Below are 25,935 nucleotides of genomic sequence, written 5' to 3' on the forward strand. Positions count from 1 at the left end.
GCCCCATTGGCCCCAGCACCAACCCCGGCCAGCACCGCCCCTTCCCCAGGCCTCCGCGAGCTCCCCAGAGGCCCCCAGAGGCTTTGTGATGTGGCTGTTTCTCACTAGGAACCAGACTGCAGTGGCCAGTGTCTCCCAAGCCCTTCAGGAGACGGAGACAGCGATGCTCCCCCAGAGCTCCAAGGCCAGGGTTCAGTCACCTCAGGGGGAGTGGGGAGACTGGTCAGGGCAGCCGCACTAATTGGGGGGCAGCAGGGGACATACAGGGACAGGCACCAGCCACAGAGCGAGCAGGTGGGCAGTGGGGTGGGGCCTGTACCCCAGACTGCACAGAAAGGGGGCAGCGCCAGGGGCCCAGGCCAAGGGTGCCCTGAAACAGGGACTCCTTTGCTCGATAGGAGCCAAGTGGCCACGTCAGGGTTTCAGACGCAGACCTTCCCAGGCACCGTCATGTGGGCCCGCGAGCAGACCCAGAGGCCCTGGCCACAGGCCCGCCTCTCAGGTTTTCCTGTGATGAGCCAGGCCACAGAGAGGCTCCCCTGGGCTTCTCCCCAGAGAGAGAACGGGCCTGCCAGGAGCCTGGGGCACCTGAGGACGGGTCCTGGCGGGGTCCCAGAGCCCCCTCCCTAGGGGCCAGGCCCCCAGGAAATGGCAGCCTCTTCAACTTCACTGTGGAACCGGAGCCTACTTGTCTGAAGATAACCAAGACACCAACTCCCCAAGGTTTAAACGTCATTTCATTCCAACTTTCAACCCCTCCACATGGCGGTGAAGTAGTGTTGTGGTTCCCAGGAACTGCCCTTAACCTTCCCGCTGCATCAGCCAACCTGGAGCTGCTGGAGCTGCCGGAGCTGCTGTCGGGCACAGGCTGGAGACGCTCCAGCACCCAATGCGGGCACCCTTGAGCTCTCTAGCCCTCACGACACTCACCCTGGCTGCCCAGGGCTTGGCTTACTCCCCCAATTCCACCTGGGGGGAAGGGGCCCAGACTGTTGCCAGCCTTCCTGAATGATTCTCTGGCATCCAGAATTTAGATACTTGTCAAAATCACCTCTAAGATCCCTTCTTCCTTACACAGAAAATTGGGGGCAGACACCATTTTCTGAATCCCCAGCAAGGGTTCTTTCCAAAACGCAGAGCCCCAAAATGGCCTGGATGAGGCAAGCATGGAAAGCGGACAGCAAGCCCTTCCAGGCTCCCACTGCGGCAGGCAGGCTGGGCCCACCCCGCTGCCCACAGCCTCCCCTGCAACGCCGCCTTGTCTTCCAGACCACCCCACCTTGCCAGGCCTCCCCCGGGGGCACAGCTGGCCCCGCAGCCATCCTGCCTCCAGCTGCCCACTCTCTCCTCCTCGGGTCTCTCCTGTCCCCAACCTCAGGCCTACACAGGCCCCGCACACACTTACCCTGCTCACCGGCCTCCATCCCACCCGGCTGAGCGGCCGGAGGGCGCCGAAGGGCAGGAGGTAGTAGAGGACCGTCAAGGGCCAGGAGCGCAGTTTCAGGGTGGGTCTGGACATGCAGCTCAACTGTCCCAGCCTCCGCCTCAGGGCCAGCTGGGGGAACTGCAACCTGCAGGGCACACCGCACACAGGCCCGGTCAGGATCAGCCGTCTGGGCTGGACAGGGTCTTGGGAGACCCCCACCCGGGCAGGACCACCGCTCGCCTCTGCCCAGGGACCTGAGGCCTGGGCTAAGGCCCCTCAGCCACCTTTCCTCTCTGGCTCCTTTCCTAGCCTCTCCCACCCGCCAGCGGGGGCAGCAGAGTCAGGAGAGGCGACCCAGCTCCCGGCGGCTCCAGAACGCCAGAGGGACTCCCGCAGGGGCTCTGGGCTAAGCATTTGGCATGGGGAAAAGGGGTCGGAGTACCTGCCACCTGCCCAGGCGCAAGCAGGGGCGCAGCAGTGGGGAGCATGACCCCACACAGTCGTTTGTGGGGTCTTTTGCTACCATCTCATTTCAAGCCGGGGGAAAGCCTCCATGACTCCAGGCCCCTTTCCTCATCTGCTAAATAGAGGGTGGACCCAACAAAATCTCAAAGGAATCCCCACACACACAGACACACACCCCAGCAGTGCAGGGCTGCTCCAGCCCCATTCATTGGCACGATCTTTTACAGCAGGTCGAGGGTCTCCAAAACCCATCCAGAGGCAACACCATCCCTTTGGGGAGGAGAGGTCCCCAGCAGCACCCCCTCAGCTCTCAGGCCACATTCCTGACCCAGGTCCCTCTTTTCAGCCATAGCGGCTGGGCCACTCCCCAGACCCCAGTCAGTGCATTTGTCCCCGAGGGAACTGTGGAGGCTGGAGCGGGCTTTCCCACAAGAACCCAGGAGGCCCAAGCCCCATGGTCACATGCTGATACCCCAGAATAGGCTCCTGGGGAGGCAGGAGGCAGCCCCAGGTCTCGGTTTCCTCAGCCTTAAAACAATTGCCTTCAATTGGAAAATCTAAGGTTCCCACCAGAGACTGTCCCCTCAGAAGCCGTCTCCTCTCCCAGCTGCTGAACAAGCCCGGGAACAAAGAGGCATCTCAGCTGAGAGTAAAAGAGGAAAGAACGGAGACTGGAGGAGCCCGAGCCCAGCCCTGGGCTCCGATGCCAGGGGTCCACAGGCACCAGATGTCCTTCTCCGCCTTTATACTCCAACCCCAGCTTCATTTTGTTTTTAAAAGGTCCGGAAAGGCAGTGGGGACCCGGCAAAGACACACAAACGGGCGCTCCCCGCGGCTCCCGCCCCCTCACTGCAGAGCGCAGGGACCAATCCTGCGGGAGGTGCTGCACCCTCGGGTCCCCTCCGCCCTCCCGGGCCGAGCTCTGGGGGTGGGGAGGGGGCGGCCGCGGGAGCCAGGTCCGCGCTGGGTACCTGAAGCGCGCTCTCCTACTCTGGGCACTCGGGCCCGCCGGGCCGGGCCCCTCCAGCCGCGGCAGCCGGTCCCCGGGTCCCCTGCCGCCGCCGCCACCGCGGGGCCTGCGGACGTGAACTCGGACCTTGCGGAGGAGGTCGTGGCGGGGCGCGGGAGGGTTAGGACGCGGCCGGGCGCATCTCACCATTTCGCCGCGCGGAGCTCTGGTCCTCGCCGCGCCTCTGACTGACACATCGTGGGCAGGCGCGGGGAGGGCGGCGCGGCTCCCTGTGCGCGCTCTCACTCGCTCGCTCGCCTTTGTTTTTCCTCCTTCCGTCCCTTCCCCCCACGCCAGGAGATCTCCTGCGCGGTCAGGGCTGCAGGCCCTGCCTCCCGGGCCGGTGGCTGGAGGTCGTCTCTGTGGCTCACGGGCGTGGGTCCGAGGGCAGGGGCTAGGCAGACAGACAGGCAGGCTCCGGGTGACACACCTGCTCGGGCCCCAGCGCCCCCCATGCACCTCTGGGCTCCAGGGCATCGGGGAATCTGAGCTCTGCGCCCGGAGCCCACAGAGCGTGGCCGGGCCGGAGGCACCTCCCTCGCCAGGACCTGACCCATTTTCCATTCAGGTTACAAAGTAGCATCTGAGGACTGAGAGGAGCCACAGGAGACACGCTGGGAGAGCCCAGGAGCCTCATCTGCGTCGCCTGCTCCTCACCTGCACCTGCTCCAACCCCCCTCAGGGGCCTCAGAAAAGGGGCAATCCACCCCCGGGGGAAACCAGCATGGGCTGGGAAGCAGGACTAGAACCGAAGCCCAAACCCATCTGGCCACATTTTCTAGCTTTGCTTCAAAACGGCATATTGGCCAGCCACCTGGCCTGGCTACCAGGGAGGATGCACCCATCCACCGCAGCTGCTCTCAGCCCAGGGGGCTGGCACCCCGCTGAGGGCTTGGGCAGACCCGAGCCCAGAGCCCAGGAGGGGCAGCGCCTTTCACCATTAGTGAGGCCTGAGGCAGTGGACAGAGCCAGGCAAGGACTCCACACGGCTGTGTGAACAGTTTGGACTTTCACAGTGGCCCCAAGCCCTGTGCTTTCATCTCCTCAGTGGTGGCTGACCTCTGCCCTCCCAGAGGGTCAGCATGACTCTTGGAAAGGGAGGTGAGGCATGAGGAGGTGAAAATCCCAAGCCTGGTACCTGCCTGCCAGAGTCCCCGAGCCCCTGGGTGTGCCCGTGGCCTGTGGGAACTGCCTAAGGTATGAACCCAAGCAAGACTCTTCCCCCTGGCTGAGGCAGACCAGGGCCAGCCCACACCAACACAGTCGTCTTCCCAGAGGCCGCTCTCCTGGGAAGCAGAGCAGGGGGCTGCTCAGCGTGGGGCCCCAGCCAGGACCTGACCAGGCAGGCCAGCACCCGCCCCCCAGGCCTCACCCAGCAAAGGGATGGAAAAGCCAAACTCTGCCCTTGGAAGATGCTGGTGTGGGGGGTCAGTACAGAACATCTGAACGCCCCCTGCCCCAGGCACATGCGGGGCCTCCTGTCACCCTTCACCCCTGCCTTCACCACACCAGCCCAGCAGGCCTCTCACGGCAGCCCGGCCGCCAGGAAGCTGAGGCTGTACAGGGGGAAGCGGGACCACAGAGGGAAGGGCAGTTGGGGTGGGGCCTGGGGCCTGGCCCCAAAGGCAGCGGGCAGCGAGGACAGGAAGCCCAGCCTCCCTTCACCATGGGCAGCATGTTCAGGAGAGCGAGAGACCCAAACAACAGAGCTCAGGCAAGCCCAGTTCGGCCAAAAACCTTGGGTCTTAACCAAATGAGCCCCTACGTTTCACTCCCCCACAGAAATCAGGGGCTAGGCCAGGCAAGACAGCTCAGCAGTGCCCTGACTCTCCTGCCCTGCAGGGGACCAGAACCCACTACCCCCGAGGAGGCAGGACGCCCCTGTACTTTCCCACAGCAGAGGGTCCACGGTGGGGAAGAGCAGAGAGTCCTCAGCCTAGCAGGTCCTCTACTCCCACCCCAACTCTACCTCTTTTTCTGCAACAAGTTAGAGACTAGGGGTGTCAGGGTTCTTCCAAATCACAACCTGTGGGAACTGAGAGGTCCCCAGGAAGCAGATATAAATTGAGTCCTCTGTCCTACCAGGAACTGGGCACAGCTCTCTGTCCTGCTCAGAGCTACAGGTCACTGTCTTCTCCCTTCTCAAGGTCGGGGCCACCTCCTCAGGAGCACTGCTCTGGGCTGCCCCATTTCGGAGGCCTGCTGGCCCTCTGCCCCCACAAGAGCCATTGCTGAGGACCCCTAACCAGAGACTTCTCCTTCCCTGGCTCCCAAAGTGGGACTGGAGGGGAGGTACCAGGCCCCAGATGGAGAAGCTGCAAGGAGGGCATCCTGAAATGAGTTAGTGTTGGCACCTTCCCTCCCCTCCGAGAGTCCCTCTGCAGGTGAGTTCCAGGCAGTGACCGAACAGATTTTAAAGTTATTATGTGGCCTGAGGGTCAGCCACCTAGAACATGAGAGCTCAGGGTGGCCTTGTGGTGGGGGACAGTCCGTTCAATGCAGCCCTGGCTGTCCCTGAGAGCAGTTTCCTCATCTGGAAAATGGGAAGGGTCGTTCCTCCTGCCTACCATCCCCCAAGGCTCAGCTCACAGGGCTTCGGGTTCCTGCCACTGCTCAGAAACCTCACACCCCACTTCCACCCAAGGGCTTGGGGCCGCCTCACCTCAGCCCACACCTGGCTCCAGAGCCTCACCTCTCCTTCCAAAAGGCAAGCCCAGGCTCCAGCAGGGCAGAGCTCAGCTCCATCTGAGGCCACCACGAGATGGAAGAACAGGCCCGAGGGCACTTTTGAAAGAGACCAAGCCACGGGGTGGGGGGGGGGGGGGGACAGGCAATGCCCCAGTGAGGAGGAAGCACTGGCCCACGGGGCTATTCATTGAGGGAGGGGCCCCTCCGTCAGGACATGCTGTTCTGGGGGTTCACACCTGAGCAGCGCTGCAGGGCCCCTGTCCACTCCTTACTGCTCAGCATGAAGGTAACAAGCCCCCCTCTCCCCACTGGAATGGAACATTCCAACTGAAGCTGGATGGACCCCAGGCCAGTTTGGAGTTGCAAAGGGGGTGGGGGGGTGGGGTGTGTGTGTGTGTGTGTGTGTATGTGTGTGTGTGTGTGTGTGTACACACGCAGCCCTGCACTATGTGTGTGTGTGTACACTCAGCCCTGCACTTTGCTCCAGCCCTCCTTCCCTCCGAGCTTGAAGGATCAGCTTTGAGCCCCGGCAAGGCATGGAGGCAATGAGGGGGGCAGGGACTGTCCACTCCCCCACCCCCCAACAAGCTCTCCCTGAGGGGGGATCCAGCCAGAGACACCCAGAGAATTTGCTGCTGCTTCCTGGGGTGGTAATCTCACTGAGTGCCAGGATTCCCCACCTCAAGCCTCAGGAGACACCTCCAGTGCCATCTCCTGGCCTGACTCTGTGCACACACTGCTTTCTCTTCTCCACTCACCTGTGGCTAAGCCACAAGTAGCTGTGTCCAATGGGGCCACCACCCCCTCCACCCCATGCTCCAGGGGGTACAAGCAGACGAAACTTCAAATGACCTTGTGAAAGGAGGGAGTGGGGAAATGGATCCTCCCCGAGTGAAATGGGTAAGCCATCTTGGGGAAGCCTGGACACAAGAAGAGGAAGCAAAGAGGAGAAGGGCTCAGAGGCACCTTTTATCAAGGGTCAGGCCGGCTGGCGCCAGGAGGCCCAGGGAAGGGTGGGGTGGGAGGCAGGGACAAGATACAGGCACAGGGCTCTTGTTTAATTTTCCTGAAGAAAAGGAATCTTCTCGCAGACCATCCTGGGCACTTGTGAGACTGGGGACACAGCCACCTCGCCCCCCCTACAGGAGCCCTGCTCCCAGGCTCTTCAGGCAGCAAGGAGGGAACCAGCCCTGAGGCTCTGTGCCGGAGGGCAGGAACCCGGGCCCGGGAGGCCGGCTTCCCCTCTGCTGAGCGTACCCCCAGTGCCATCATTTCCCGCACACGGCCGGGCAGGAGATGCTGGAGGATGTGGAGGAAGTGAGCTCATCCATCCCAGGCCCCATGACTGATGAGGGGAGGGGAGCTGCAGAAGCCCACAGCTTCATCAAGACGGTCGGGGACAGCTTCCTCAGCCCCAAGAACCCATCGATCCCAGCTGCTAAGAGCGAACCGGCCCCCGCAGCGGCCGCGTGGGGCACACGGGGACGGCCCCTCCCTGGGAAGCCGCTGGCCGGCCCCACTCACCGGCAGGTGGTCCAGGCAGTTCTTGGTGTCGCTTGGCCTCTGGGAGGCTTCGGGTCAGCGGCTCCCACTCAGGCTGCCGGGAGCCGGGGAGGTGAGGACCAGGCCGTTCAAGAGGCTGCTCTGCTCTGCAGCCACGCCCGGGGCCACCTTCCCCTTTAAGGGGAGGAGCCAAGGAAGCAGGAAGGGGGACGGCCCCGTGACGTCAGGGGACTTCCCCCATCAGCAGAGGGGCAGGCCAGGCTCCCTGGGCTGGGCCTGCAGGTCCCCGGCCCCCCATGGCCCCCACGTGTTGCCGGCCTGCTGAGACTAGGCTTCTCAGGACTGGGAGGAAGCCCCCTCCAGCCACTCTGTAGGGCGACAGAGGTGCCTAAGTCCCGCTTGTTCCCACACCCCATCCTGAAGACACAGGCTGCCTCCACCAGCACCTCCAGGCAGACACACCCAGGTCCTAAGAACAAAAATCGCAGACCCCAAAACGGTGGAGACCAGTGAGGAAAAGAGCAGCCACCGCTGCCGAGGCCACCCCCACCTTTGCCCCCTCCTCCTGCACACGGGCTTTCCTGCCCCAGACGAGTGACCTGTAGGACGACTTGCGTAGAAGTAGCGAGGGGTTTTTAAACCTTTTTTGTTCCATGGACCCCTTTGCCAGTTAAGTGAAAACGACAGACCCTTTACTAAGTCCACACTATACATTGTATTATTTAATAAATACATCACACCTGCATCAACATGTTCCCACAAGAATAATGTGTTTTTTTATTTCAATTCAAGCTCACGGACCCCCTGTTAAGAACCCCTGCACTAGACCATAGGGCCCCAGCAAGCACTGGTCAGCACAGCTGGAATGAACCAGCTGAATGTTTTGGTGTGGGGAGGACTGATGGAGAACACAATTCAATAAAAAGAGGGCAGAGCTAGAATTAAGGATCCTAATTCTTGTCTATACCAGTCACTCCCCATATCAGCACCTCACAAACCTCACCTATAAATGGTTAGATTACCTCAGAAGGCCATCTTCTCCTTCTGGGCCACCTTCGTCTACCTATCGAGAATTTAGTTTCTAAACAACTAACATTTCAAACCGGAAGACAGCCTATAGGGCTTGTGCGATGGACAGGTGGGCCAAGGCAGCCTCGAACAGGGCATGACAACGTACAGGTAAAGCCCCCCACACCTCCTCACCTACTGACAAGCTACAGACCTGGGATGCAGTGGGATGATGCGGGGGAGGGGGTGGCCGGGAGGGGAACAGAAGACAGGCAGGGGCCCCCACTCCTTGACTTTCATGATATTTAACACAACACCCAGGAGGAACAAGAAGGCAGGGGTGTGCAAGATCCAGCTTCAGCCAGAAGAGGCCTTGGGTCCTGACAGGGCTGGTGAAGCCCTTTCACACAGATTGCCCTGTGTATTCTAGTCAGTGCTCATGACAGACATTACTAATTGATCCCAGCATTCCCTGAACTCCAGTGAGACTTCAGACCCTTTCTCGCCACAAATCTCCAAGCAAATACCATGTGAGATAGGACGAAAAGGGGTTAGAGGGAGCAGGGGTAGCTCAGGTGGTTGAGAGCCTGCTTTCCATGAATGAGGTCCCAGGTTCAATGCCTGGTGCCTCCTAAAAAGGGGGGTAAGAGCAGAAAGATGCTGACATGGAATCCCAGCAACACCAAATCCCAGAACTGGAAAGGTCCTGGAAGATCATTCTGACCTCCCCAAAGTCTCCAGTACTTCCAGACCAGGCCACATAGGCTCCCTGACTACAGAACGAAACCCAGCCCAAGTTTAGTGCAGGGAAACAAAAAAGATCTGTGAAACAAAAGCCCAGGTTCCGTGCCAGCTCTACTTTTCAGTTGCTGAGCAACCCCTGGACTCTGATTTTCTCCCCTGCTACACCGTGTCTAATGTTCCTTTTTAACCACCTCCCAAACAAGCTACCCTGAGACTGGTCTGTCCCTCCTTTGAGCAGACCTGCACCCATACCCACACATGCTTTCAGTAGGGAAATGCCTTTTGGATTTCAAACAATTAGTCAATGAATTCTGGGGGAGAGGGGGAGGTTTTGATAACTTTCCCTTTCCCACCTTTCCCTCATTGAAGAGCTCCCTTCTGACCACTTGGCGTCCCCCAAGAGAGGCTCCAGAGCACTTGCTGCCAGCACATGCTGACAGAGGACCTCCCTTCAATTGGTCCACAGGTCCTCGGTGCTCAGCGCTGCTAAGTCCCTGCCAAGGGAATTTCATGCACTCCTTCTGGATGGATGGATGGATGGGAACAGGGTGGCAGGTGCCCTCAGCCATTATCCCCTGGGGAAGAGTGGTTGGTAGGCCGTGGTCACACGCGGCACAAAGACAGGTCATCAGACTCCCAGGAGCCTGGGCAGGGAGTGCAGCAAGTGTGAGCCGCCCTGAGCAGTTTCTTCAGATACAAGATTCTCTAAGCCAGGCCTTTTCGGAGGCCTCTCCAGCAGCTCTCTGAGGCAGGTAGGGGCAGAAGAAAGAAGGATTAGAGCAGGGTCTGGGGTCTGCCCATACTCCAGCACACCTGAGCTCCTGGGAGCCTGGTTCCCCATGGCTGCAGTGAAGGAGCACCTGGAGGCCCTCAGAGAACTCCTTCTGCTCTAGAATGAGTCCAAGTTCTCTGAGGACAGAGCTGGCCGCTGCTGGCCACTCTAGCAGTGGAAGGAAACTGCTCCAGGGAGCATCTACTTCCCTGGCAATTTGACCATATGCCCACTTAAGCACCAACAACTGTATTCTCGTCACCTATTAGGTAAGAAGTATAAAACAGTACTGGGTGTCTTGCTCCCTGCCAGCATGAAATCAGGCAACTCATCACCTCATTTAACCTCCCAACAACTCTATGAGGAAGCAAATGGTGGCCCTGCTTTGAGAGAATAATAATAAAGTGTAATAGCCACATAAAGTTTAAAAGGGTGCACACATGTTCACTATCGTTCAGGGTTCCATCTGCCATGGCACAGAGGAGAGCATGCTGAGTGCGGGCCAGGGGGCAGGAACAGGGACACGGGGGCTTCAGAGGGGAATATGGTCTGATTTGTCTTATTCCTGTCCATGAACTGGAACACTGTGTCATACATTTTCTGAGGCTAGAAATAAGGAAGCTGAGCTAGTGCCAGCGGTGAGCATCACGGCAAGCCCAGCCGCCCTGGGCGCTAAGGCCGCACTCCACAACACTGCTCCCAGCAGCCCACAGCCCACACACTGCCAAGCCACCTCAGCCTGCAGTGGCTGCAGAAGAGTTTAGGAGCAGTTTCCTAATGACTGCAGTGTACTTTCAAATGGTTCAGAGAAAAACAAAACATACATATGTGTAGATAAGGCAAATCTGACAACACATTAACAGCTGTTAAATAGAGGTGGCTTGTATACGGGTAATTCTTCATTCTCTCAACTTTTCTACTCTGTTCAAAAGTGCTTACCACATTCCTATCCTATTTTACAACCAAAACTACTCAAAACAGGGACTCAAACAGGTATTTATACATCAATGTTCACAGCAACATTATTCACAATAGCCAAAAGGAAGAAATAGCCTAAGTGTCCATCATCAGATGAATGGATAAACAAAATGTGGTTTACCACACAGTGGAATATTATTCAACCATAAAAAGGAATGAAGTTCTGATGTACACGACAACATGGATGAACCCTGAAGACATTATGCCAAGTAAAGCAAGCCAGATCAAAAGGAAAAATATTGTTATGATCCCACTTCCATAAAATACCTAGAATAAGCAAATTCATCAAGACAGAAAGTAGATTAGAGGAGTAAGGGGTCGGGGAATGGGAAATGGGGAGTTATTGCTTAATTGGTACAGAATTTCTGTTTGGGGTAATGAAAAAGTTTTGGTAATAGAAGGTGATACGGTAGCACAACTTTGTGAATGTAAATAACGCCACTGAACTGTACGCTTAAAAATGGTTAAAATGGCAAGTTTCATGTTATATATGTTATCACAATAATTAACTGATTGATTTTTTTAAGTGTTCCCAAAATAAACAGAAGGCTTTGCTTTGAACAAATTGGTAGACTTTGCTTTTCTATGCTTTTGCACAAAAAAACCTCTAAGTTCTATTCCTGGGAAGAAAAACCCAAGACCAGATTCCCCATCTAAGGGCTCCTCCTGACGTGAGGTGAGGCGGAACAAGCGGCCCTTCTCCTCGTGGGCCCCACAGCTGCTGCTTCACATGCAGGTGACCTCACACATAACCATTTCTTGCACATCAACTCAGCGCCAGCATGCCCAGATCTGGGCTCAGTGCTGATGTTCAGGACGGGTAAGGCCATCATCCATGGAGGCAGTTTGATATTATTAATTCCAAAAAGAAATATTGATTATGTTTGTAAATTGGTCTGTTCCTATGGGCATGACACCATTTGATTTTATTAAATTCAGAAGTTTCACTTTTCCTTGATTAAATTAAGATTAGGGCTTTAATTGTGCCATTATCAGTACGACACTGAGCCTCTGCCCCCTTGGTGGGCAGAAACTCACACAGAAAGCTGCAGGGGAGAGAGCTTAGTTTTGTTTTTTGTTTTGTTGTTTTTTGTTTTTTTGTGGTTTTTTTTGATGCTGGAGCCCCAGGGAAAGAGCTGAGCTGTTCGTATGATAATTTACAGCTGGCCTTCTGGAGAAAGCACAGCAGCTGCACCCAGAAAGAGATGAGCCTCAAGAGGAGAGATGAGCCTTACACCAGCCTATAGCTGAGATCAGAAGAAGCTGGGACCATGGAGCCAGGAAGGAAGGGGAAGGCTGAACCCTCACAGAGACTGGAAGTCATCTTGCTCCAACACGTGGCAAAAGACATTAGTGAAGGAAGTAACTTACTCTTTATGGGCTTGTAACTGTAAGCTCTTCCCCAAATATACCCTTTATAAAAGCCAACAGATTTCTGGTACTTTGCCTCAGCACCCCTTTGGCTGACTAATACAACCACCAAGGCAGGCTTTTTGGCCACAGTTCCTCCCATCCCCATGGAGTAACCTCCAGGGGCCAAGGCTTGGAGAGGTAGGGCGTGTGGGATGCAGGGTCTGACTTACAGCTGGCAGGCCAGTCAGCATTCTCATTGGCTTCTTTCCCTTTCAGTCCAACTTCCACACACACTGTTCTGTCCTCTGGTCCCAGCAGTCAAGAAGAAAGCACTCCTCCCAACTTGGACACCCTAGAGATGGAGGGGTGTGTGTTACCAGATCTGGAGCTCTGCAGGTTCATCCTGCATAGACTTCAAGTCATCCAGATGCTGACTGGAAACCCAAGGACCTGACATTACTCAATAGCTTTAGGTTTACAGATGCCACACAACTTTCCACCCTTCTAGTTGAGAAATATTAATGAAGTTTGTGTTCCTTTTTCTAAAGGGATAACTTTTTTTACCATTTACAATTTCTCATTAACTCTGATCTGTTAACAGTCAGGCATTACTATAACCCTGGTCTCATTCCACTCTGAATGGGACCCTACTTTGTACTCTATCTGCACACTCGCTCAGGAGTGACAGATCTACACCAGGAGCAGCAGAGCCTTCAGCCAAGTGCATTAAGTTGAGGTTCAGGGCATATGCCACTTTATTCCTGAGACTGTCACAATCTACCACTGAAGACCTTGAAAATTCCCTTGCCCTCTTTTTTTATAGAACAAACAAGAAAAGCAAATGCCCCAAAAAAGCATCTCTCTTGTGAATGCAAAACTCCCTTTCCCATTCTGATAATGATCTGGCTTAATCAGAAGCAAACATTTTGATCTGTTCTTCTGAGGATTGATGAAAACCTCCCCTTATTTGGTACTCGCCATTCTTGAATCCAGCGAGATTGAGAGCTCTTCATTACCTAACAAGACGTCCTACAAATTCTAACTCAAACTTCAGAGTATTTGCAAATGTAACATTTAGACTGACTGGCAGGGAAGAAGGAACACACGCTCCTCCAGAAACAAGGCTCTTATCCCACCAGGCTTACAGGACGAGCACGAGATGCAGGTGGTCAGGGCCCACTCCCACAGGCCAGGCCCACTCCCACAGGGGCCAGGTCCCTCTACCCTCCAAACTGCCTGTCCAGGAGGGGCCTGCTCTGTGGCCACCTGGAGATGCATTTCGGACACGCTCCCCCTTCCTTTGGGAATGCCAGCCAGGCATCTGGTAGCCCTAAGGATTAAAATAGCTGTCCCCTGAGGCCAAAAGTCGCAGGGCCGCCTATGACTGGACAGTTTAGGCCCCCAATTGGTCGGGCAGGTTCAGCAAAACCTCCACGTGCTGACCACGACAGCAGCCCCAATCCACTGCTGGAGGGCCTGGATGGCCACCCCTGCTGCCAATCCCCTGCCTTCTTCCCATGTGTCCTGGTTTAAGTCTTGTGGACCCCAGAAATGTATGTTCTTAAGCTACTCCATTCCTGTTCATGGAAGCTGTATGTGGGGTCTTTTGGTTAGATTCAGTTAAGGGATTTTTTTTTAAAAGATTTATTTATTTATTTCTCTCCCCTTCCCCCCCTCCGCCCCAGTTGTCTGTTCTCTACATCTATTTGCTGCATGTTCTTCTTTGTCCGTTTCTGTTGTTGTCTGTGGCACGGGAATCTGTGTTTCTTTTTGTTGCATCATCTTGTTGTGTAAGCTCTCCGTGTGTGCGGCACCATTCTTGGGCAGACTGCACTTTCTTTCGCGCTGGGTGGCTCTCCTTACCCGGTGCACTCCTTGCGCATGGGGCTCCCCTATGCAGGGGACACCCCTGCATAGCAGGGCACTCCTTGCACGCATCAGCACTGTGCATGGGCCAGCTCCACACGGGTCAAGGAGGCCCGGGGTTTGAACCGCAGACCTCCCATGTGGTAGGCGGACACCCTAACCACTGGGCCAAGTCTGCTTCCCTAAGGGACCTTTTGATTAATCACTTTAGGGCCTTTGGACTACATCAGTGAGGCATGACCCTCAGCCCTCTTGCTGGAGTCTTATAAAAGTAGAGCAGTGAAAGCAGAAGCACATAGAGAAAGACAGCTGCCATTTACCCTGCCATGGAAAGAGGACTCCAGGATCACCTACAGCTGTGGAAAGACATAGAAGCCCCAAGAGGCTCAGAGGGGCCAGAGGCTGGTATCAGTAGAGAAGCAGAAGCAACAAGATCCCCAAGAGGTGAGGTCCGTGGAGCAGCTCAAAACTGAAAGAGGAGAAAGCACAGAAAGACTGGCAAACGCACCATTTTGCCTTTGGTAAGACAGCAACTCTGATGATGCCTACATTTGGACATTTTCACAGCCTCAAAACTGTAAGATTTTATCCCCAAAATAAATTCCCATTGTAAAAGCCAATTCATTTCTGGTATTTTGCTCCCAGCAGCTTTAGCTAACTATGGATGAATGGAAACTCACCTCCACTATACTCCCACCCCCACCTACCTGCAAGAAGTGGGAGAAGTGCCCATCAGTGACGGTGGGCTTGTTGGGGGTGAGGGTAAGGCAGGAGGACGGGGAAGATGGAGAAATGCTTGTAGGGTGAGAGAACTAGTGGGTGGGAAAAGGCTAAGCAGCCCCAGGGATCACTTGCCCCATACCTCATGCTGACAGACCCGCCCTGAGCCTTCCTCAACTTCCTCTAAAAAAGAAACAGGTCATCATGAGGAAAGGAGGCCATGAGAGACTTGGTTGACCTCTTGAACTAACTGAATGACCGATGGGGCCAAAAGGACAGCACATATGAAATCATGGCTGGTACACAAAGGCAGATGGCCGACCTACCGACCACTCCAGACACAGCTGGCTGCCTCCTCCCTCTTTATGCTGTTCACTCAGAGCCAGCTCTCGGCAAAGGTCCCCTGGGTCAAAAGCCCTGCTCCCCAAGGCCAAAGGAAGCCAGGTTGCAGGAGGCCAATTAGCAGGCACCTGGGCCCTGAACTCAAGAGTGTGTCCAGGACACCCTGGGTTCCTGAAAAGAGACTTATAGGAGAGGCTCTTCTACCCAGTGCTCTGCTCCTCCAGAGGCCATCAGAGCCCTCAGGAGAGTCCTCAGAGTAACTATCCTGAGTCAAGTTCAGGAGGGAAAAGCACTCTGGAGGCCAGTCACCACTACTCAAAATGGGTATGGCTTGGGCAAGGGAATGCTGTCCTAAGGGGAGCTCTCCCAACTTCTACCTGAGACTCAGCAAAAAACTGAGAGAGCACTATTTCAAGCTCCCCTTTCTAATTATGTTATTTTGTGAAATAACATTAACAGGAAAAATATCCATTTAAGGATCTACACCAATTGTTCTTAACTTTGGATACATAAATGGGCTCAAGCCCTCTAAAATTCTGTGCTTGGGTACATTTTTTTCAAAGGAGAACATCCATAATTTCTGTCCAACCCTAAAAAGAGATTTTAGACACCAAAGGTTAAAAAAGTATGGATCTATACTGTTAAAGAAAAAAGAAAAAGCTCAAAATTACCATCCTTACTCAACATAGGGAAAGCAATTAACCACATTAGGTACCAAAGTCTGATTTTCCCTATTTTATCCACAGTGCCCCCTTCACACGCCACACTGCCACGTGCTCAAATCAAAATACCTGATACCATTTTCCATTTCTCTCCCCACCCCACCCCCTTCAATCCATTAGGAAATCCTGTCCATTCTCTCCTCAAACTACATCCAGAATCGAGTCCCTTTTCCCCACCCCCACCACGCTGTCCTGCTCCAAGCTACTACGGCCTCTCACCAGGACCATGTCAAAGCCCCTAAGGTCCCCTCCCCCACCCTCGCCCTGGCTCCCCTCACCCTGGCTCTGGCTTTGACCACTTGCAAGCACCGCATGATGGGCCTCTTCTAGCCCTTCCACCGTCCTGCCCTCAGTGCCTCCGGCTCTTTGCTGTCCCTGAACCGTGACAAGCACACCCTGTCCACCTCAGGCCTCAGTCTGGACCATTGTCCCTGCAGATGTCCTCTTGCCTTGTCTCCTCTCCTCCTACGGTCTCTGCTCACACAGCACCTGAGCAAGGCCTTCCTCCCTTGATGGCCTCAGGAAAGCAGCAGCCCAGCTGATCCGACCCCAGGCCACCTGTGCCCTTGGCCTGTTTAAGTTTTCTTCCTGGCATTGTGACCATATGGCATGTCTACATGCCCATTTGTTTCTTGTCTGTCTCAGCCACTTAAGGGAAGCTCTCTGAAGCCAGGAACTTTCTGCTCACTGGCGGGTCTCAACAGGGCTTGGCATTTAAAAGGTACTCAGATATTTGTTGAATGAGTGAATTCCAGAAGGAAGGAATTGTGCTCACCTATGATAACTCCTGTTCTGCTAAGATCCATCACTGGCAAGGGTATGGAGAAGCTGATTCACACATACATCAAAGCCAATTACAAATGGATATAACCATTTTAGAAGGCAGACACGTACCACAAATGATAATGGTGTCCATGTCCTTCAGGCAGCAATTCTACCTTTAAGCAGTCACCCAGAGAACAGGCTTCATGTGCAAAGACAGGCTCTGAAATATTCATCATGGCAAAGACACTCAGGGGCCTCCTTAGAGTTCAACAATTAGCAACAATCAACTCCAGTGGTGGAGCCACTGGAAGAGCTACTTGGAAAAACATCTAACAATATGCACAAGATACAACAAAAAAAAGTCAAGATACAACATAACTGTATCCATGAAAAATAAAGCCCATGATTTACAGCCATACAGTGAGGGGATGGGGGGAGGGGGGATGGGGCAGTGGGGGGATGGGGCGATGGGGGGATGGGGCGATGGGGGGATGGGGGATGAGGGGATGGAGGTGAGGGGGTGGGACTCACGACTTTCCTCTTGTTTCCCACCATTCTGTCACAGTATTATATCACCTCTGTCTTTTAAAAGAGACTGAATGAGAGCTCATAAAAGGATACTATGAACTGTATGCCAGCAAAGTAGATGAAATGAAAAAATTCCTAGGAACACACGAACAACCTACACGGACCTCAGAAGGAATAAGAGACTTCAACAAACCAATCACAAGTAAAGAGATTGAAAGAGCCATCAAACAACTCCCCAAAATGAAAAGCCGAGGACCAGATGGCCAGAGGACCAGGGGAATTCTACCAAGCATTCAAAGAAGATTTAATACCAATCTTAAACTCTTCCAAAAATCTGAACAGGAAGGAACACCACCGAACTCATTCTATGAAGTCGAAATATAAAGATATTACGAAGAAAGAAAATTACAGACCCACTTCCCTAATGAATACAGATGCAAAAATCCTCAACACAATACTCACTAATTGAATCCAACAAAACATTTAAAGAATTACTCATCATGGGAAGCAGATGTGGCTCAAGCAATTGAGCTCCCGTCTACCATATGGGAGGTCCCATGTTTGGCTCTCAGGGCCTCCTGGTGAAGGTGAAGTTGGCCTGCGTTATGGAGAACTAGCCTACACCACAAAGAGCTGGCCCACACTGTGAACTGATGCAACAAGATGACACACACTAAAAAGAGCACAGAGGAAAGACAATGAAAGACACAACAAACCAGGGAGCTGAGGTGGCTCCAGTGACTGGATGCCTCTCTCCCACGTCAGAGGTTTCAGGATAAATTCCTGGTGCCTCCTAAAGAGAAGAGGAGAAGAGAAGACAAGCAGACACAGAAGAAGGCACAGTGAATGGACACAGAGAGCAGAGAGCGAGCGCAGGTGGTGGGGGATAGGAATGGAAAAATAAAATAAAAATAAATCTAAAAAAAAAAAAAAAAAAAAGAATTATTCATCATCATGAAATAGGTTTTATCCCAGGAATGCAAGCATGGTTCAACACAAGAAAATCAATTAGCACAATATATCACATTAATAATCAAAGAAGAAAAATCACATGTTCATCTCAATTGATACAGAGAAGCATTTAAAAAAATCCAGCATCCTTTTTTTTTTAAAGATTTATTTTTTATTTATTTTTCTCCCCTTCCCTCCCCCCCCAGTTGTCTGCTCTCTGTGTCCATTCACTCTGTGTTCTGTGACCGCTTCTATCCTTATCAGCAGCAACGGGAATCTGTGTTTCTTTTTGTTGTGTCATCTCGTTGTGTCAGCTCTCTGTGTGTGTGGTGCCATTCTTGGGCAGGCTGCGCTTTCTTTCATGCTGGGCGGCTCTCCTTACAGGGCGCACTCCTTGTGCGTGGGGCTCCCCTACATGGGAGACACCCCTGCATGGCACAGCACTCCTTGCACGCATCAGCACTGCGCATCAGCACTGCGCATGGGCCAGCTCCACACAGGTCAAAGAGGCCCGGGGTTTGAACCTTGGACCTCCCATGTGGTAGGCAGACGCCCAATCCACTGGGCCAAGTCCGCTTCCCCACATATACTTTTATTAGAGCAATTGTGAACTTAAAAAACATTCATGCAGAATTCCCATACAATATACCTCTACCAACACAATACATTGTGGAACTTTTGTTACAGATTATGAGATAACATCAGACTATTACCACTAACTATGGTCTACAGTGTGCATTTGTTTTTTTTCCATAGCCCCCTATTATCACTACAGTACAGTATTTCTTTGACATTGATGCAAGAATATTACAATATTGCTATTAACCATATCCATAGGTTACATTAATTGTATTTTCCCCATGCATCTTCATAGTCTTACCACCTTGTAATGATATACATTTGTTCTAGTTCATAGAAGAACATTTTTGTATTTTTACTATTAATATGGTTAAATGATTTTTCACAAGTCTGTCAAACCCACCTAGCTGGGACAAATAAGTCTATACAACAAGTGGGGATGGGAGAACTGGATATCCATATCCAAATGATAGAAAGAGAACCCCTATCTCACACTTTACACAAAAAAATAACTCAAAATGGATCAAAGACCTTAATATAAAAGCTAGAACATTAAAACTCCTAGAAGGAAATGTAAGGAAACATCTTCAAGATCTGGTGGTAAGTGGTGGTTTCTTAAACCTTACATCAAAAGCAGAAGCAACGAAAGAAAAAAAAAAAGGATAAACAGGACTTCCTCAAACTTAAACACTTTTTGTGCCTCAAAGAACTTTCTCAAGCAGGTGAAATGGCAGCCCATTCAATGAGAGAAAGTATTTGAAAATCACATATCAAATAAGGGTTTGATTTCCATGCTCTAAAAAAAGATCATACAACTCAAAAATAAAAGAGCAAACAATCCTATTAAAAAATGGGCAAAAGACTGAGACATTTCTCCCAAGAGGAACTATAAATGGCAAAATGTTCAATGTCACTAGCTATTAGTGAAATGCAAATCAAAAGCACAATGAGGGAAGCAGATGGATATGGCTTAAGCGGTTGAGCATCCACTCCCCAAATGGGAGCTACCAGATTAGATTCCTGGTGCCTCCAGAAACAAAAACAAACAAGCAATAAATGAAAAAAACAACTCAGGGGAGCCAGTGTGGCTCAGTGGTTGAGTGCCGGCTTCCCACATATGAGGTCCCACTTTCAATCCCCAGCCCACGGTACCTCAAACAACAACAATAAAAAACTACAATGAAACCTCACCTCACATCTCAAAGAATTATTTTAAAAACAATTATTTTAAAAACATTATTGTAAAAACAAAACAAAACAAAACAACAAGTGCGGGAGAAGATGGGGAGAAATAGGAACACCAACACTGTTGTTGGTGGGAATGTTGAATGGTGCAGCCTTTGTGTAAGACAGTTTGGCAGTTCCTCAGGATGCTAAATAGAGAACTGCTGTATGATCTGACTATCTCTCTTCTAGGAATACATCCAGAGGAACTGAAAACAGTGACGCAAACAGACATTTTCACACCAATGATCAAAGCGACATTATTCACAATTGCCAAAAGAGAAACCATGCAAGTTTCCACCAAGTGATGAATGGATAAACAAAATGTGATATATACATGTGAGAGAATACTGATGTAAGAAGAAGAAATGAAATTGGGACAAACACGATAACATGGATGAACCCTGAGGACATTATGCCGAGTGAAATACACCAGGCGGTAACTGCATGGTTTTGGCATAAAGAAGGATCAATGGAATTGAATTAAGAATTCAGAAATAGACCCTTACCTCTATGGTCAACTGATTTTTGATAAGTCTCCAAGTCCACTTTTCTGAGACAGAACAGTCTCTTCAACAAATGGGGCTGGGAGAATAGGACATGCATAACCAAAAGAATGAAAGAGGGCCCCTATCTCACTCCCTATACAAGAATCAACTAAAAATGGATCAAAAACCTAAATATAAAAGCCAGCACCATAAAACTTCTAGAAGAAAATGTAGGGAAACATCTTAAAGACCTTGTGGTAGGTGGTGGTGTCTAGTTCTTTCTATTGATGTGTGAGACGTGTTGAAGTCCCAACTATTGTTGTAGAGATCTCTATTTCTCCTTTCAGTTTTGCCAAAGTTTGCCTCATGTATTTTGGGGCACCCCAGTTAAGTACATAGGTATTTATGACTGTTACTCCTTCCTGGTGGATTGTCTGTTTTATTAATATATAATGACCTTCTACATCTCATACCATTTTTTGCATTCAAAGTCTGTTTTGTCTGAAACCAGGAGAGCTACTGCTGTACTCTTTTGGTTACTATTTGCATGAAATAACTTTTTCCAACCTTTCACTTTCAGTCTATTTGTATCCTTGGGTCTAAAGTGAGTCTCATGTAGACAGCATATGGATGGCTCATGTATTTTTATTCATTCTGTCAGTTTTTGTCTTTTGATGGGGGAGGGGATGTCAATCCATTATCATTTAATGTTATTACTGTACAGACATCACTTATTTCAGCCATTTTATCCTTTGGCTTTCATATGTCATGTCTTATTTTTGTCCATCTTTTTACCTTTTTGGTTATACTTTGATAGCTTTCACTTTTACACTGTCCTCCAAGCCTCTCTTCTCTCTTACCTTTTCTGGCTGCAGAACTCCCTTTAGTGTTTCCTGCAGAGCTGGATTCTTGTTTACAAACTCACTTAGTTTCTGTTTATCTGTGGATATTTTTAAGTTCACCATGATATTTAAAGGACAATTTTTCTGGATAAATAATTCTTGGCTGGCAGCTTTTTTCTCTCAGTGCTCTAATTACATCATACCACTACCTTCTTGCCTCCCTGGTTTCTGAAGAGAAATCCACACTAAGTCTTTTTTTTTCCTCCCTCATATCCTATCCTGCCCACCCAACCCCCCATCCCCACCCCCCACTCCCTGTTCTCTGTTCTCTGTGTCCATTCACTGTGTGTTCTTCTGTGTCTGCTTGTATTCTCATTAGGCGGCTCCTGGAACCTATACTGGGACCTTCTGGAGTGGGAGAGAGGCGATCATTCTCTTGCGCCACTTCATCTCAGCTCCCTTTTCTGCTACGTCTCTTATTGTCTCTCCTCTGTGTCTCTTATTATGTCACCTTGCTGCACCAGCTCTCTGCGTGAGCCATCTTGCCCTCACCAAGAGGCCCTGGGCATTGAACCCTGGACTTCCTATATGGTAAACGGGAGCCCAACTGCTTGAGCCACATCCATTTCCCCACACTTAGTCTTATTAGAGACTCCTTGTATGTGTTGTTTCGCTTTTCCCTTGCTGCTTTCAGAATTTTTTTCTATCTTTGGCATTTAGCATTCTGCATATTATGTGTCTTGGGGTAGGTCTATTTGGATTTATTCTAACTGGAGAATCCCATGCTTTTTGGACACTATATTCATATCTTTCATGAGAGTTGGGAAATTTTCAGCTGTTATTTCCTCAAATACTCTTTCTGCCCCTTTTCCCTTCTCATCTCCTTCTTTAACTTCCATAACACATATTTGGTGCCCTTCGTGTCATCATTCAACTCCCTGAGCCCCTGGCTCAATTTTTTCCCATTATTTTCTCTGTTCAGGCCTTTCCTCTATATCACTGATTCTTTCTTCCATGATTTCAAATCTGTTTTGTGACTGTACTATATATATTTTTTACATTTTATTATTTATTTATTTCTCCCCCCCCCCCCGCCCCACTGTCTGCTCTCTGCGTCCATTCACTGTGTGTTCTTCTGTGTCCATGGCACCAGGAATCTGTGTCTCTTTCTGTTGTGTCATCTTGCTGCGTCAGCTCTCCATGTGTGCGGCACCACTCCTGGGCAGGCTGTGCTTTTTTTGCGCAGGGCAGCAATCCTTGCAGGGCACACTCCTTGCATGTGGGGCTCCCCTACATGGGGGGCACCTGTGCATGGCATGGCACTCCTTGTGTGCATCAGCAATGCATGTGGGCCAGTTCACCACACAGGTCAGGAGGACCTGGCCCTCTCATATGGTAGATGGATACTCTATCAGTTGAGCCAAATCCGCTTCCCTGTACTGTATTTTTAATCTCACTTATTTTGTCTTTTATTCCCATAAGCTCTGTTATTTTGCTACCCAAGATTTCAAATTTTTCTTTGCGCCCACTCGGTCTTCTTTTTTTTCCCCTTCCCTTTCCCCTCCCCCTCCCTGCTGCTTTTGCTGTCTCTGTCCATTTGCTGTGTGATCTTCCATATCTATTTCTCTTTTTGTCTTCTCATCTTTCTCCTCTAGGATTCACTGGGATTCAATCCTGGGGACCTCGAATGTGGAGAGAGGTTCCCTGTCAACTGCACCACCTCAGTTCCTGGTCTCTGCTGTGCTTCACCTTGACTCTCCCCTTTGTCTCTCTTTTGTGGCATCATCATCTTGTTGCGTGTCTGACTTGCATGGGCACTGGCTCGCAACGTGGGCATGCTTTCTCTTCTTCTTCACAAGGAGGCCACAGGGATCAAATCTGGGTCCCCCCATACGGTAGGCAGAGGCCTTATCACTTGAGCCCCATCTGCTTTCCTCAGTGTCTTCTTAATGTCTTTTATTTCTTTAGCCATGTTGTCTTTCAACTCCATGATCTGACTTAGGAGATTTGTATGAACTTCACTGAAAAGCTGTTTCAAGACCTATGTCTCATTTGGAGCTCTGATTTGTTCATTTGCCTTAGTCATATCTTCCTTTTTCATGGTATAGCTTGTAATTTTTGCTGATGTCTAGGCATAAGATACTGATGCCGAGTTTACTGTGATGTTTGGTTTCTCTCTCCTGCCTAGGCATTTACTGTTAAGTAGCTGTGTGCTACGCTACCACTGTTCCTTGACTCTCAGTACAACTTGTTCTAGATATTTAAGATTGCCCCTATTTTACTGCTCAAACCAGGGCTAAGGACCCAGTAATGAGATGCAGGACCTTGGAGAGGAGGGCAGAAAAGTTACTTGCTTGCCTCTTTTCTTTATTATTTTTCCCTTTTCGTGTACATTTCTGGTCTGCCAGCAGATGATGCTCTTTGGCAGACCTCTCTGCTTAGACCTCAGGTGCTGGGGGGAGTGCATTCAGTGTTAACTCCTCAGCTGGGTGGGCAGTACAGAAACAATGTACTCAGGGCTGACCAAGCCTCACAAACTTTCTCAGAGGCTGTTCTCTACCCTTGGCCAGTCACACCATCTCTCCCTCCCTCTGCCTCTTCAGCAACCAATTGGGTCAGTAGGGAGGGTGCTTGAGATGGCAAATTATCTTTAGCTCCCTGTTGGCTCTCAGGGCAAACAATGTCACGGCCCCAACAGGCGGCCACTCAAGTGTGGGACCCCTCCAATGCAGCAGACCAACTTCACTAGCCAAAGTCTGAATTTGCTTTAGGCTATTTCCCTCCCTCTCCCCTTTCTTGGGAAAGAGGATCCCTGCAACTCCCTCAGTCCCCAGCCACTGCACTCCACAGCGGTTGCTGTTTACAGACTATTTGTTCCACAGGTGGGGGGAAGGGCGCCCACTGCTACGTTTGCAGCTCTACTCACAGGATTTTTTTCGGCCAACTGAAACTCCTTTCCTTTGTCCCTTTCTCTTCTGGGGAGTGTTTCGCCTTCCCCTGGTGTCCTGAGCCCCAGAGGAGCCTTTCAAACAGTCTCTGTCTGTACCTTAGCTATTTTTTTCTGGGAGAGAAGTGATCCTTCAGCCTCTCTAATCCTCCATCTTCTAGAAGTCCTCTCCATATGAATCTGAGGGCTGGTTTATTACAGTTATGCAAAAAAGGTTGCTAGAATTTTGACAGGGATTGCACTGAATATGAAGATCACTGTAGGCAGTATTGACATCTTAACAATATTAATTCTTCCAATCCATAAACACTGCATGTTTTTCTATTTATTTAGATCTTTAATTTCTTTCAGAAATACTTTGTAATATTCAGTGCAAAAGTCTTTCACATCTTTAGTTAGATTTATTTCTATCTTTGTAGATGCTACTGTAAATAGAATTGTTTTTGGTTTTTTTCCCCAACTTCAAAATGGAATTGTCTTATTTTTTTCAGATATCTCATTATTGGTGTATTGGAACCCAACCGACTTCTGTGTGTTTATCTCATATCCTAAAACTTTGCTCAATTTATTAGTTCTAGGCACTTTCCCGTGGATTCTTTGGGATGTTCTATATATAGGACCATCTGCAAATGGAAATGATTTATTTCTTTCCAATTTGGATGCCTTTTATGTCTTTTCTTTTCCTGATTTTTCTGGCTAGAACTTTCTGTACTATATTGAATAATGTGGAATATCTTGTTCCAGATCTTGGGGGAACAGTTTTCAGTCTTTTACCACTGAATATGAACAATGCTTTTATCATGATGAAGTGGTTTCCTTCTATTCCTAGTTTTCTGAATGTTATCATGAAAGGATATTGGATTTTGTCAAATGCCTTTATTGTATCACCTGGGCTTTTTTTTTTTTTCCCCAATTCTATTGTGGTGTATTACATTGATTTTCTTATGTTGAATCATCTCTGCATTCCTGGAATAAATCCCACTTGGTCATGGTGTATAATCATGTTGGACTCAGTTTGCCAGTATTTTGTTGAGAATATCTGTATTCATAAGGGATACTGGCCTGTAATTTTCTTTTCTTATGCTGTCTTTATAATGGCTTCAGTGTCAGGGTAATGCTGGCCTTATACAGTGAGTTAGGAAGTAATCTCTCCTATTTTTTTTTGAAGAGTCTGAGAAGGATTGGTGCGGCGTCATTCCTGGGCAGGCTGCATTTTTCTCCGCGCTGGGTGGCTCTCCTTACAGGGCACACTCCTTGCGCATGGGGCTCCCCTATGCGGGGGACAACCCTGCGTGGCTCGGCACTCTGCGCACATCAGCACTGTGCGTGGGCCAGCTGCACACAGGTCAAGGAGGCCCAGGGTTTGAACTGCGGACCTCCCATGTAGAAGACAGATGCCCTAACCACTGGGCCAAGTCCGCTTCCCTTTCTTATTTTTTAATGCAAGCATTTAGAGCTATAAATTTCTCTCTAAACTGCCTTTGCTGCATCTCACAAGTTTTTTTCCAAAGATTTTTAAATTTATTTCTCCCCCATTCCTCCATTGTCTGCTCTCTGTGTCCATTCACTGTGTGTTTTTCTGTGTCTGCTTGTAGTCTCATTAGGTGGCTCCAGGAACTGATCCTGGGACCTTCTTAAGTAGGAGAGAGGCGATCATTCCCTTGCGCCACCTCACCTCCCTGGTCTACTGTGCCTCCTATTCTCTCTCCTCTGTGTCTCTTTTTGTTGTGTCATCTTGCTGCACCAGCTCTCCGCGTGGGCAAGCACTCCTGTGTGGGGCAGCACTCCTGCACAGGGCAGTACTCCTCGTGGGCCAACTTGCACATGGGCCAGCTTGTCTTCACCAGGAGGCCCTGGGCATTGAACCCTGGATCTCTTATATGGCAGATGGGAACCCAATTGCTTGAGCCACATCCACTTCCCCCATAGGTTATATTTTTGTTCATCTAAGATATTTCCTAATATTCCTTGTTATTTCTTCTTTAAAATATGGTTGTTTAATAGTGTATTGTTTA

The 25,935-nt window shown here is 50.5% G+C and overlaps 1 protein-coding gene across 10 annotated transcripts in view; it reads right to left on the reverse strand.

The window, feature by feature from the left end:
• PISD (phosphatidylserine decarboxylase) overlaps window positions 1-25,935 on the reverse strand; it is a 59,753-nt gene that overhangs the window by 3,289 nt on the left and 30,529 nt on the right. For 3 of the 10 annotated variants that reach the window (XM_071209889.1, XM_071209890.1, XM_058281695.2), the window contains exon 4: window positions 1,406-1,571. The exons of 1 other annotated variant lie outside the window; for it this stretch is intronic. In XM_071209889.1, coding sequence (XP_071065990.1) covers window positions 1,406-1,571 — 166 coding nt within the window. Of the gene's footprint in view, window positions 1-1,405; window positions 1,572-3,047; window positions 3,295-7,112; window positions 7,270-12,176; window positions 12,299-25,935 lie in introns of those variants that run through there. 6 more of the 10 variants (XM_071209891.1, XM_071209893.1, XM_004449759.5 and 3 more) reach the window with 5 other exon arrangements.

This window comes from Dasypus novemcinctus, chromosome 19, assembly GCF_030445035.2.
Source record: "Dasypus novemcinctus isolate mDasNov1 chromosome 19, mDasNov1.1.hap2, whole genome shotgun sequence".
NCBI classification, from domain to species: domain Eukaryota; kingdom Metazoa; phylum Chordata; class Mammalia; order Cingulata; family Dasypodidae; genus Dasypus; species Dasypus novemcinctus.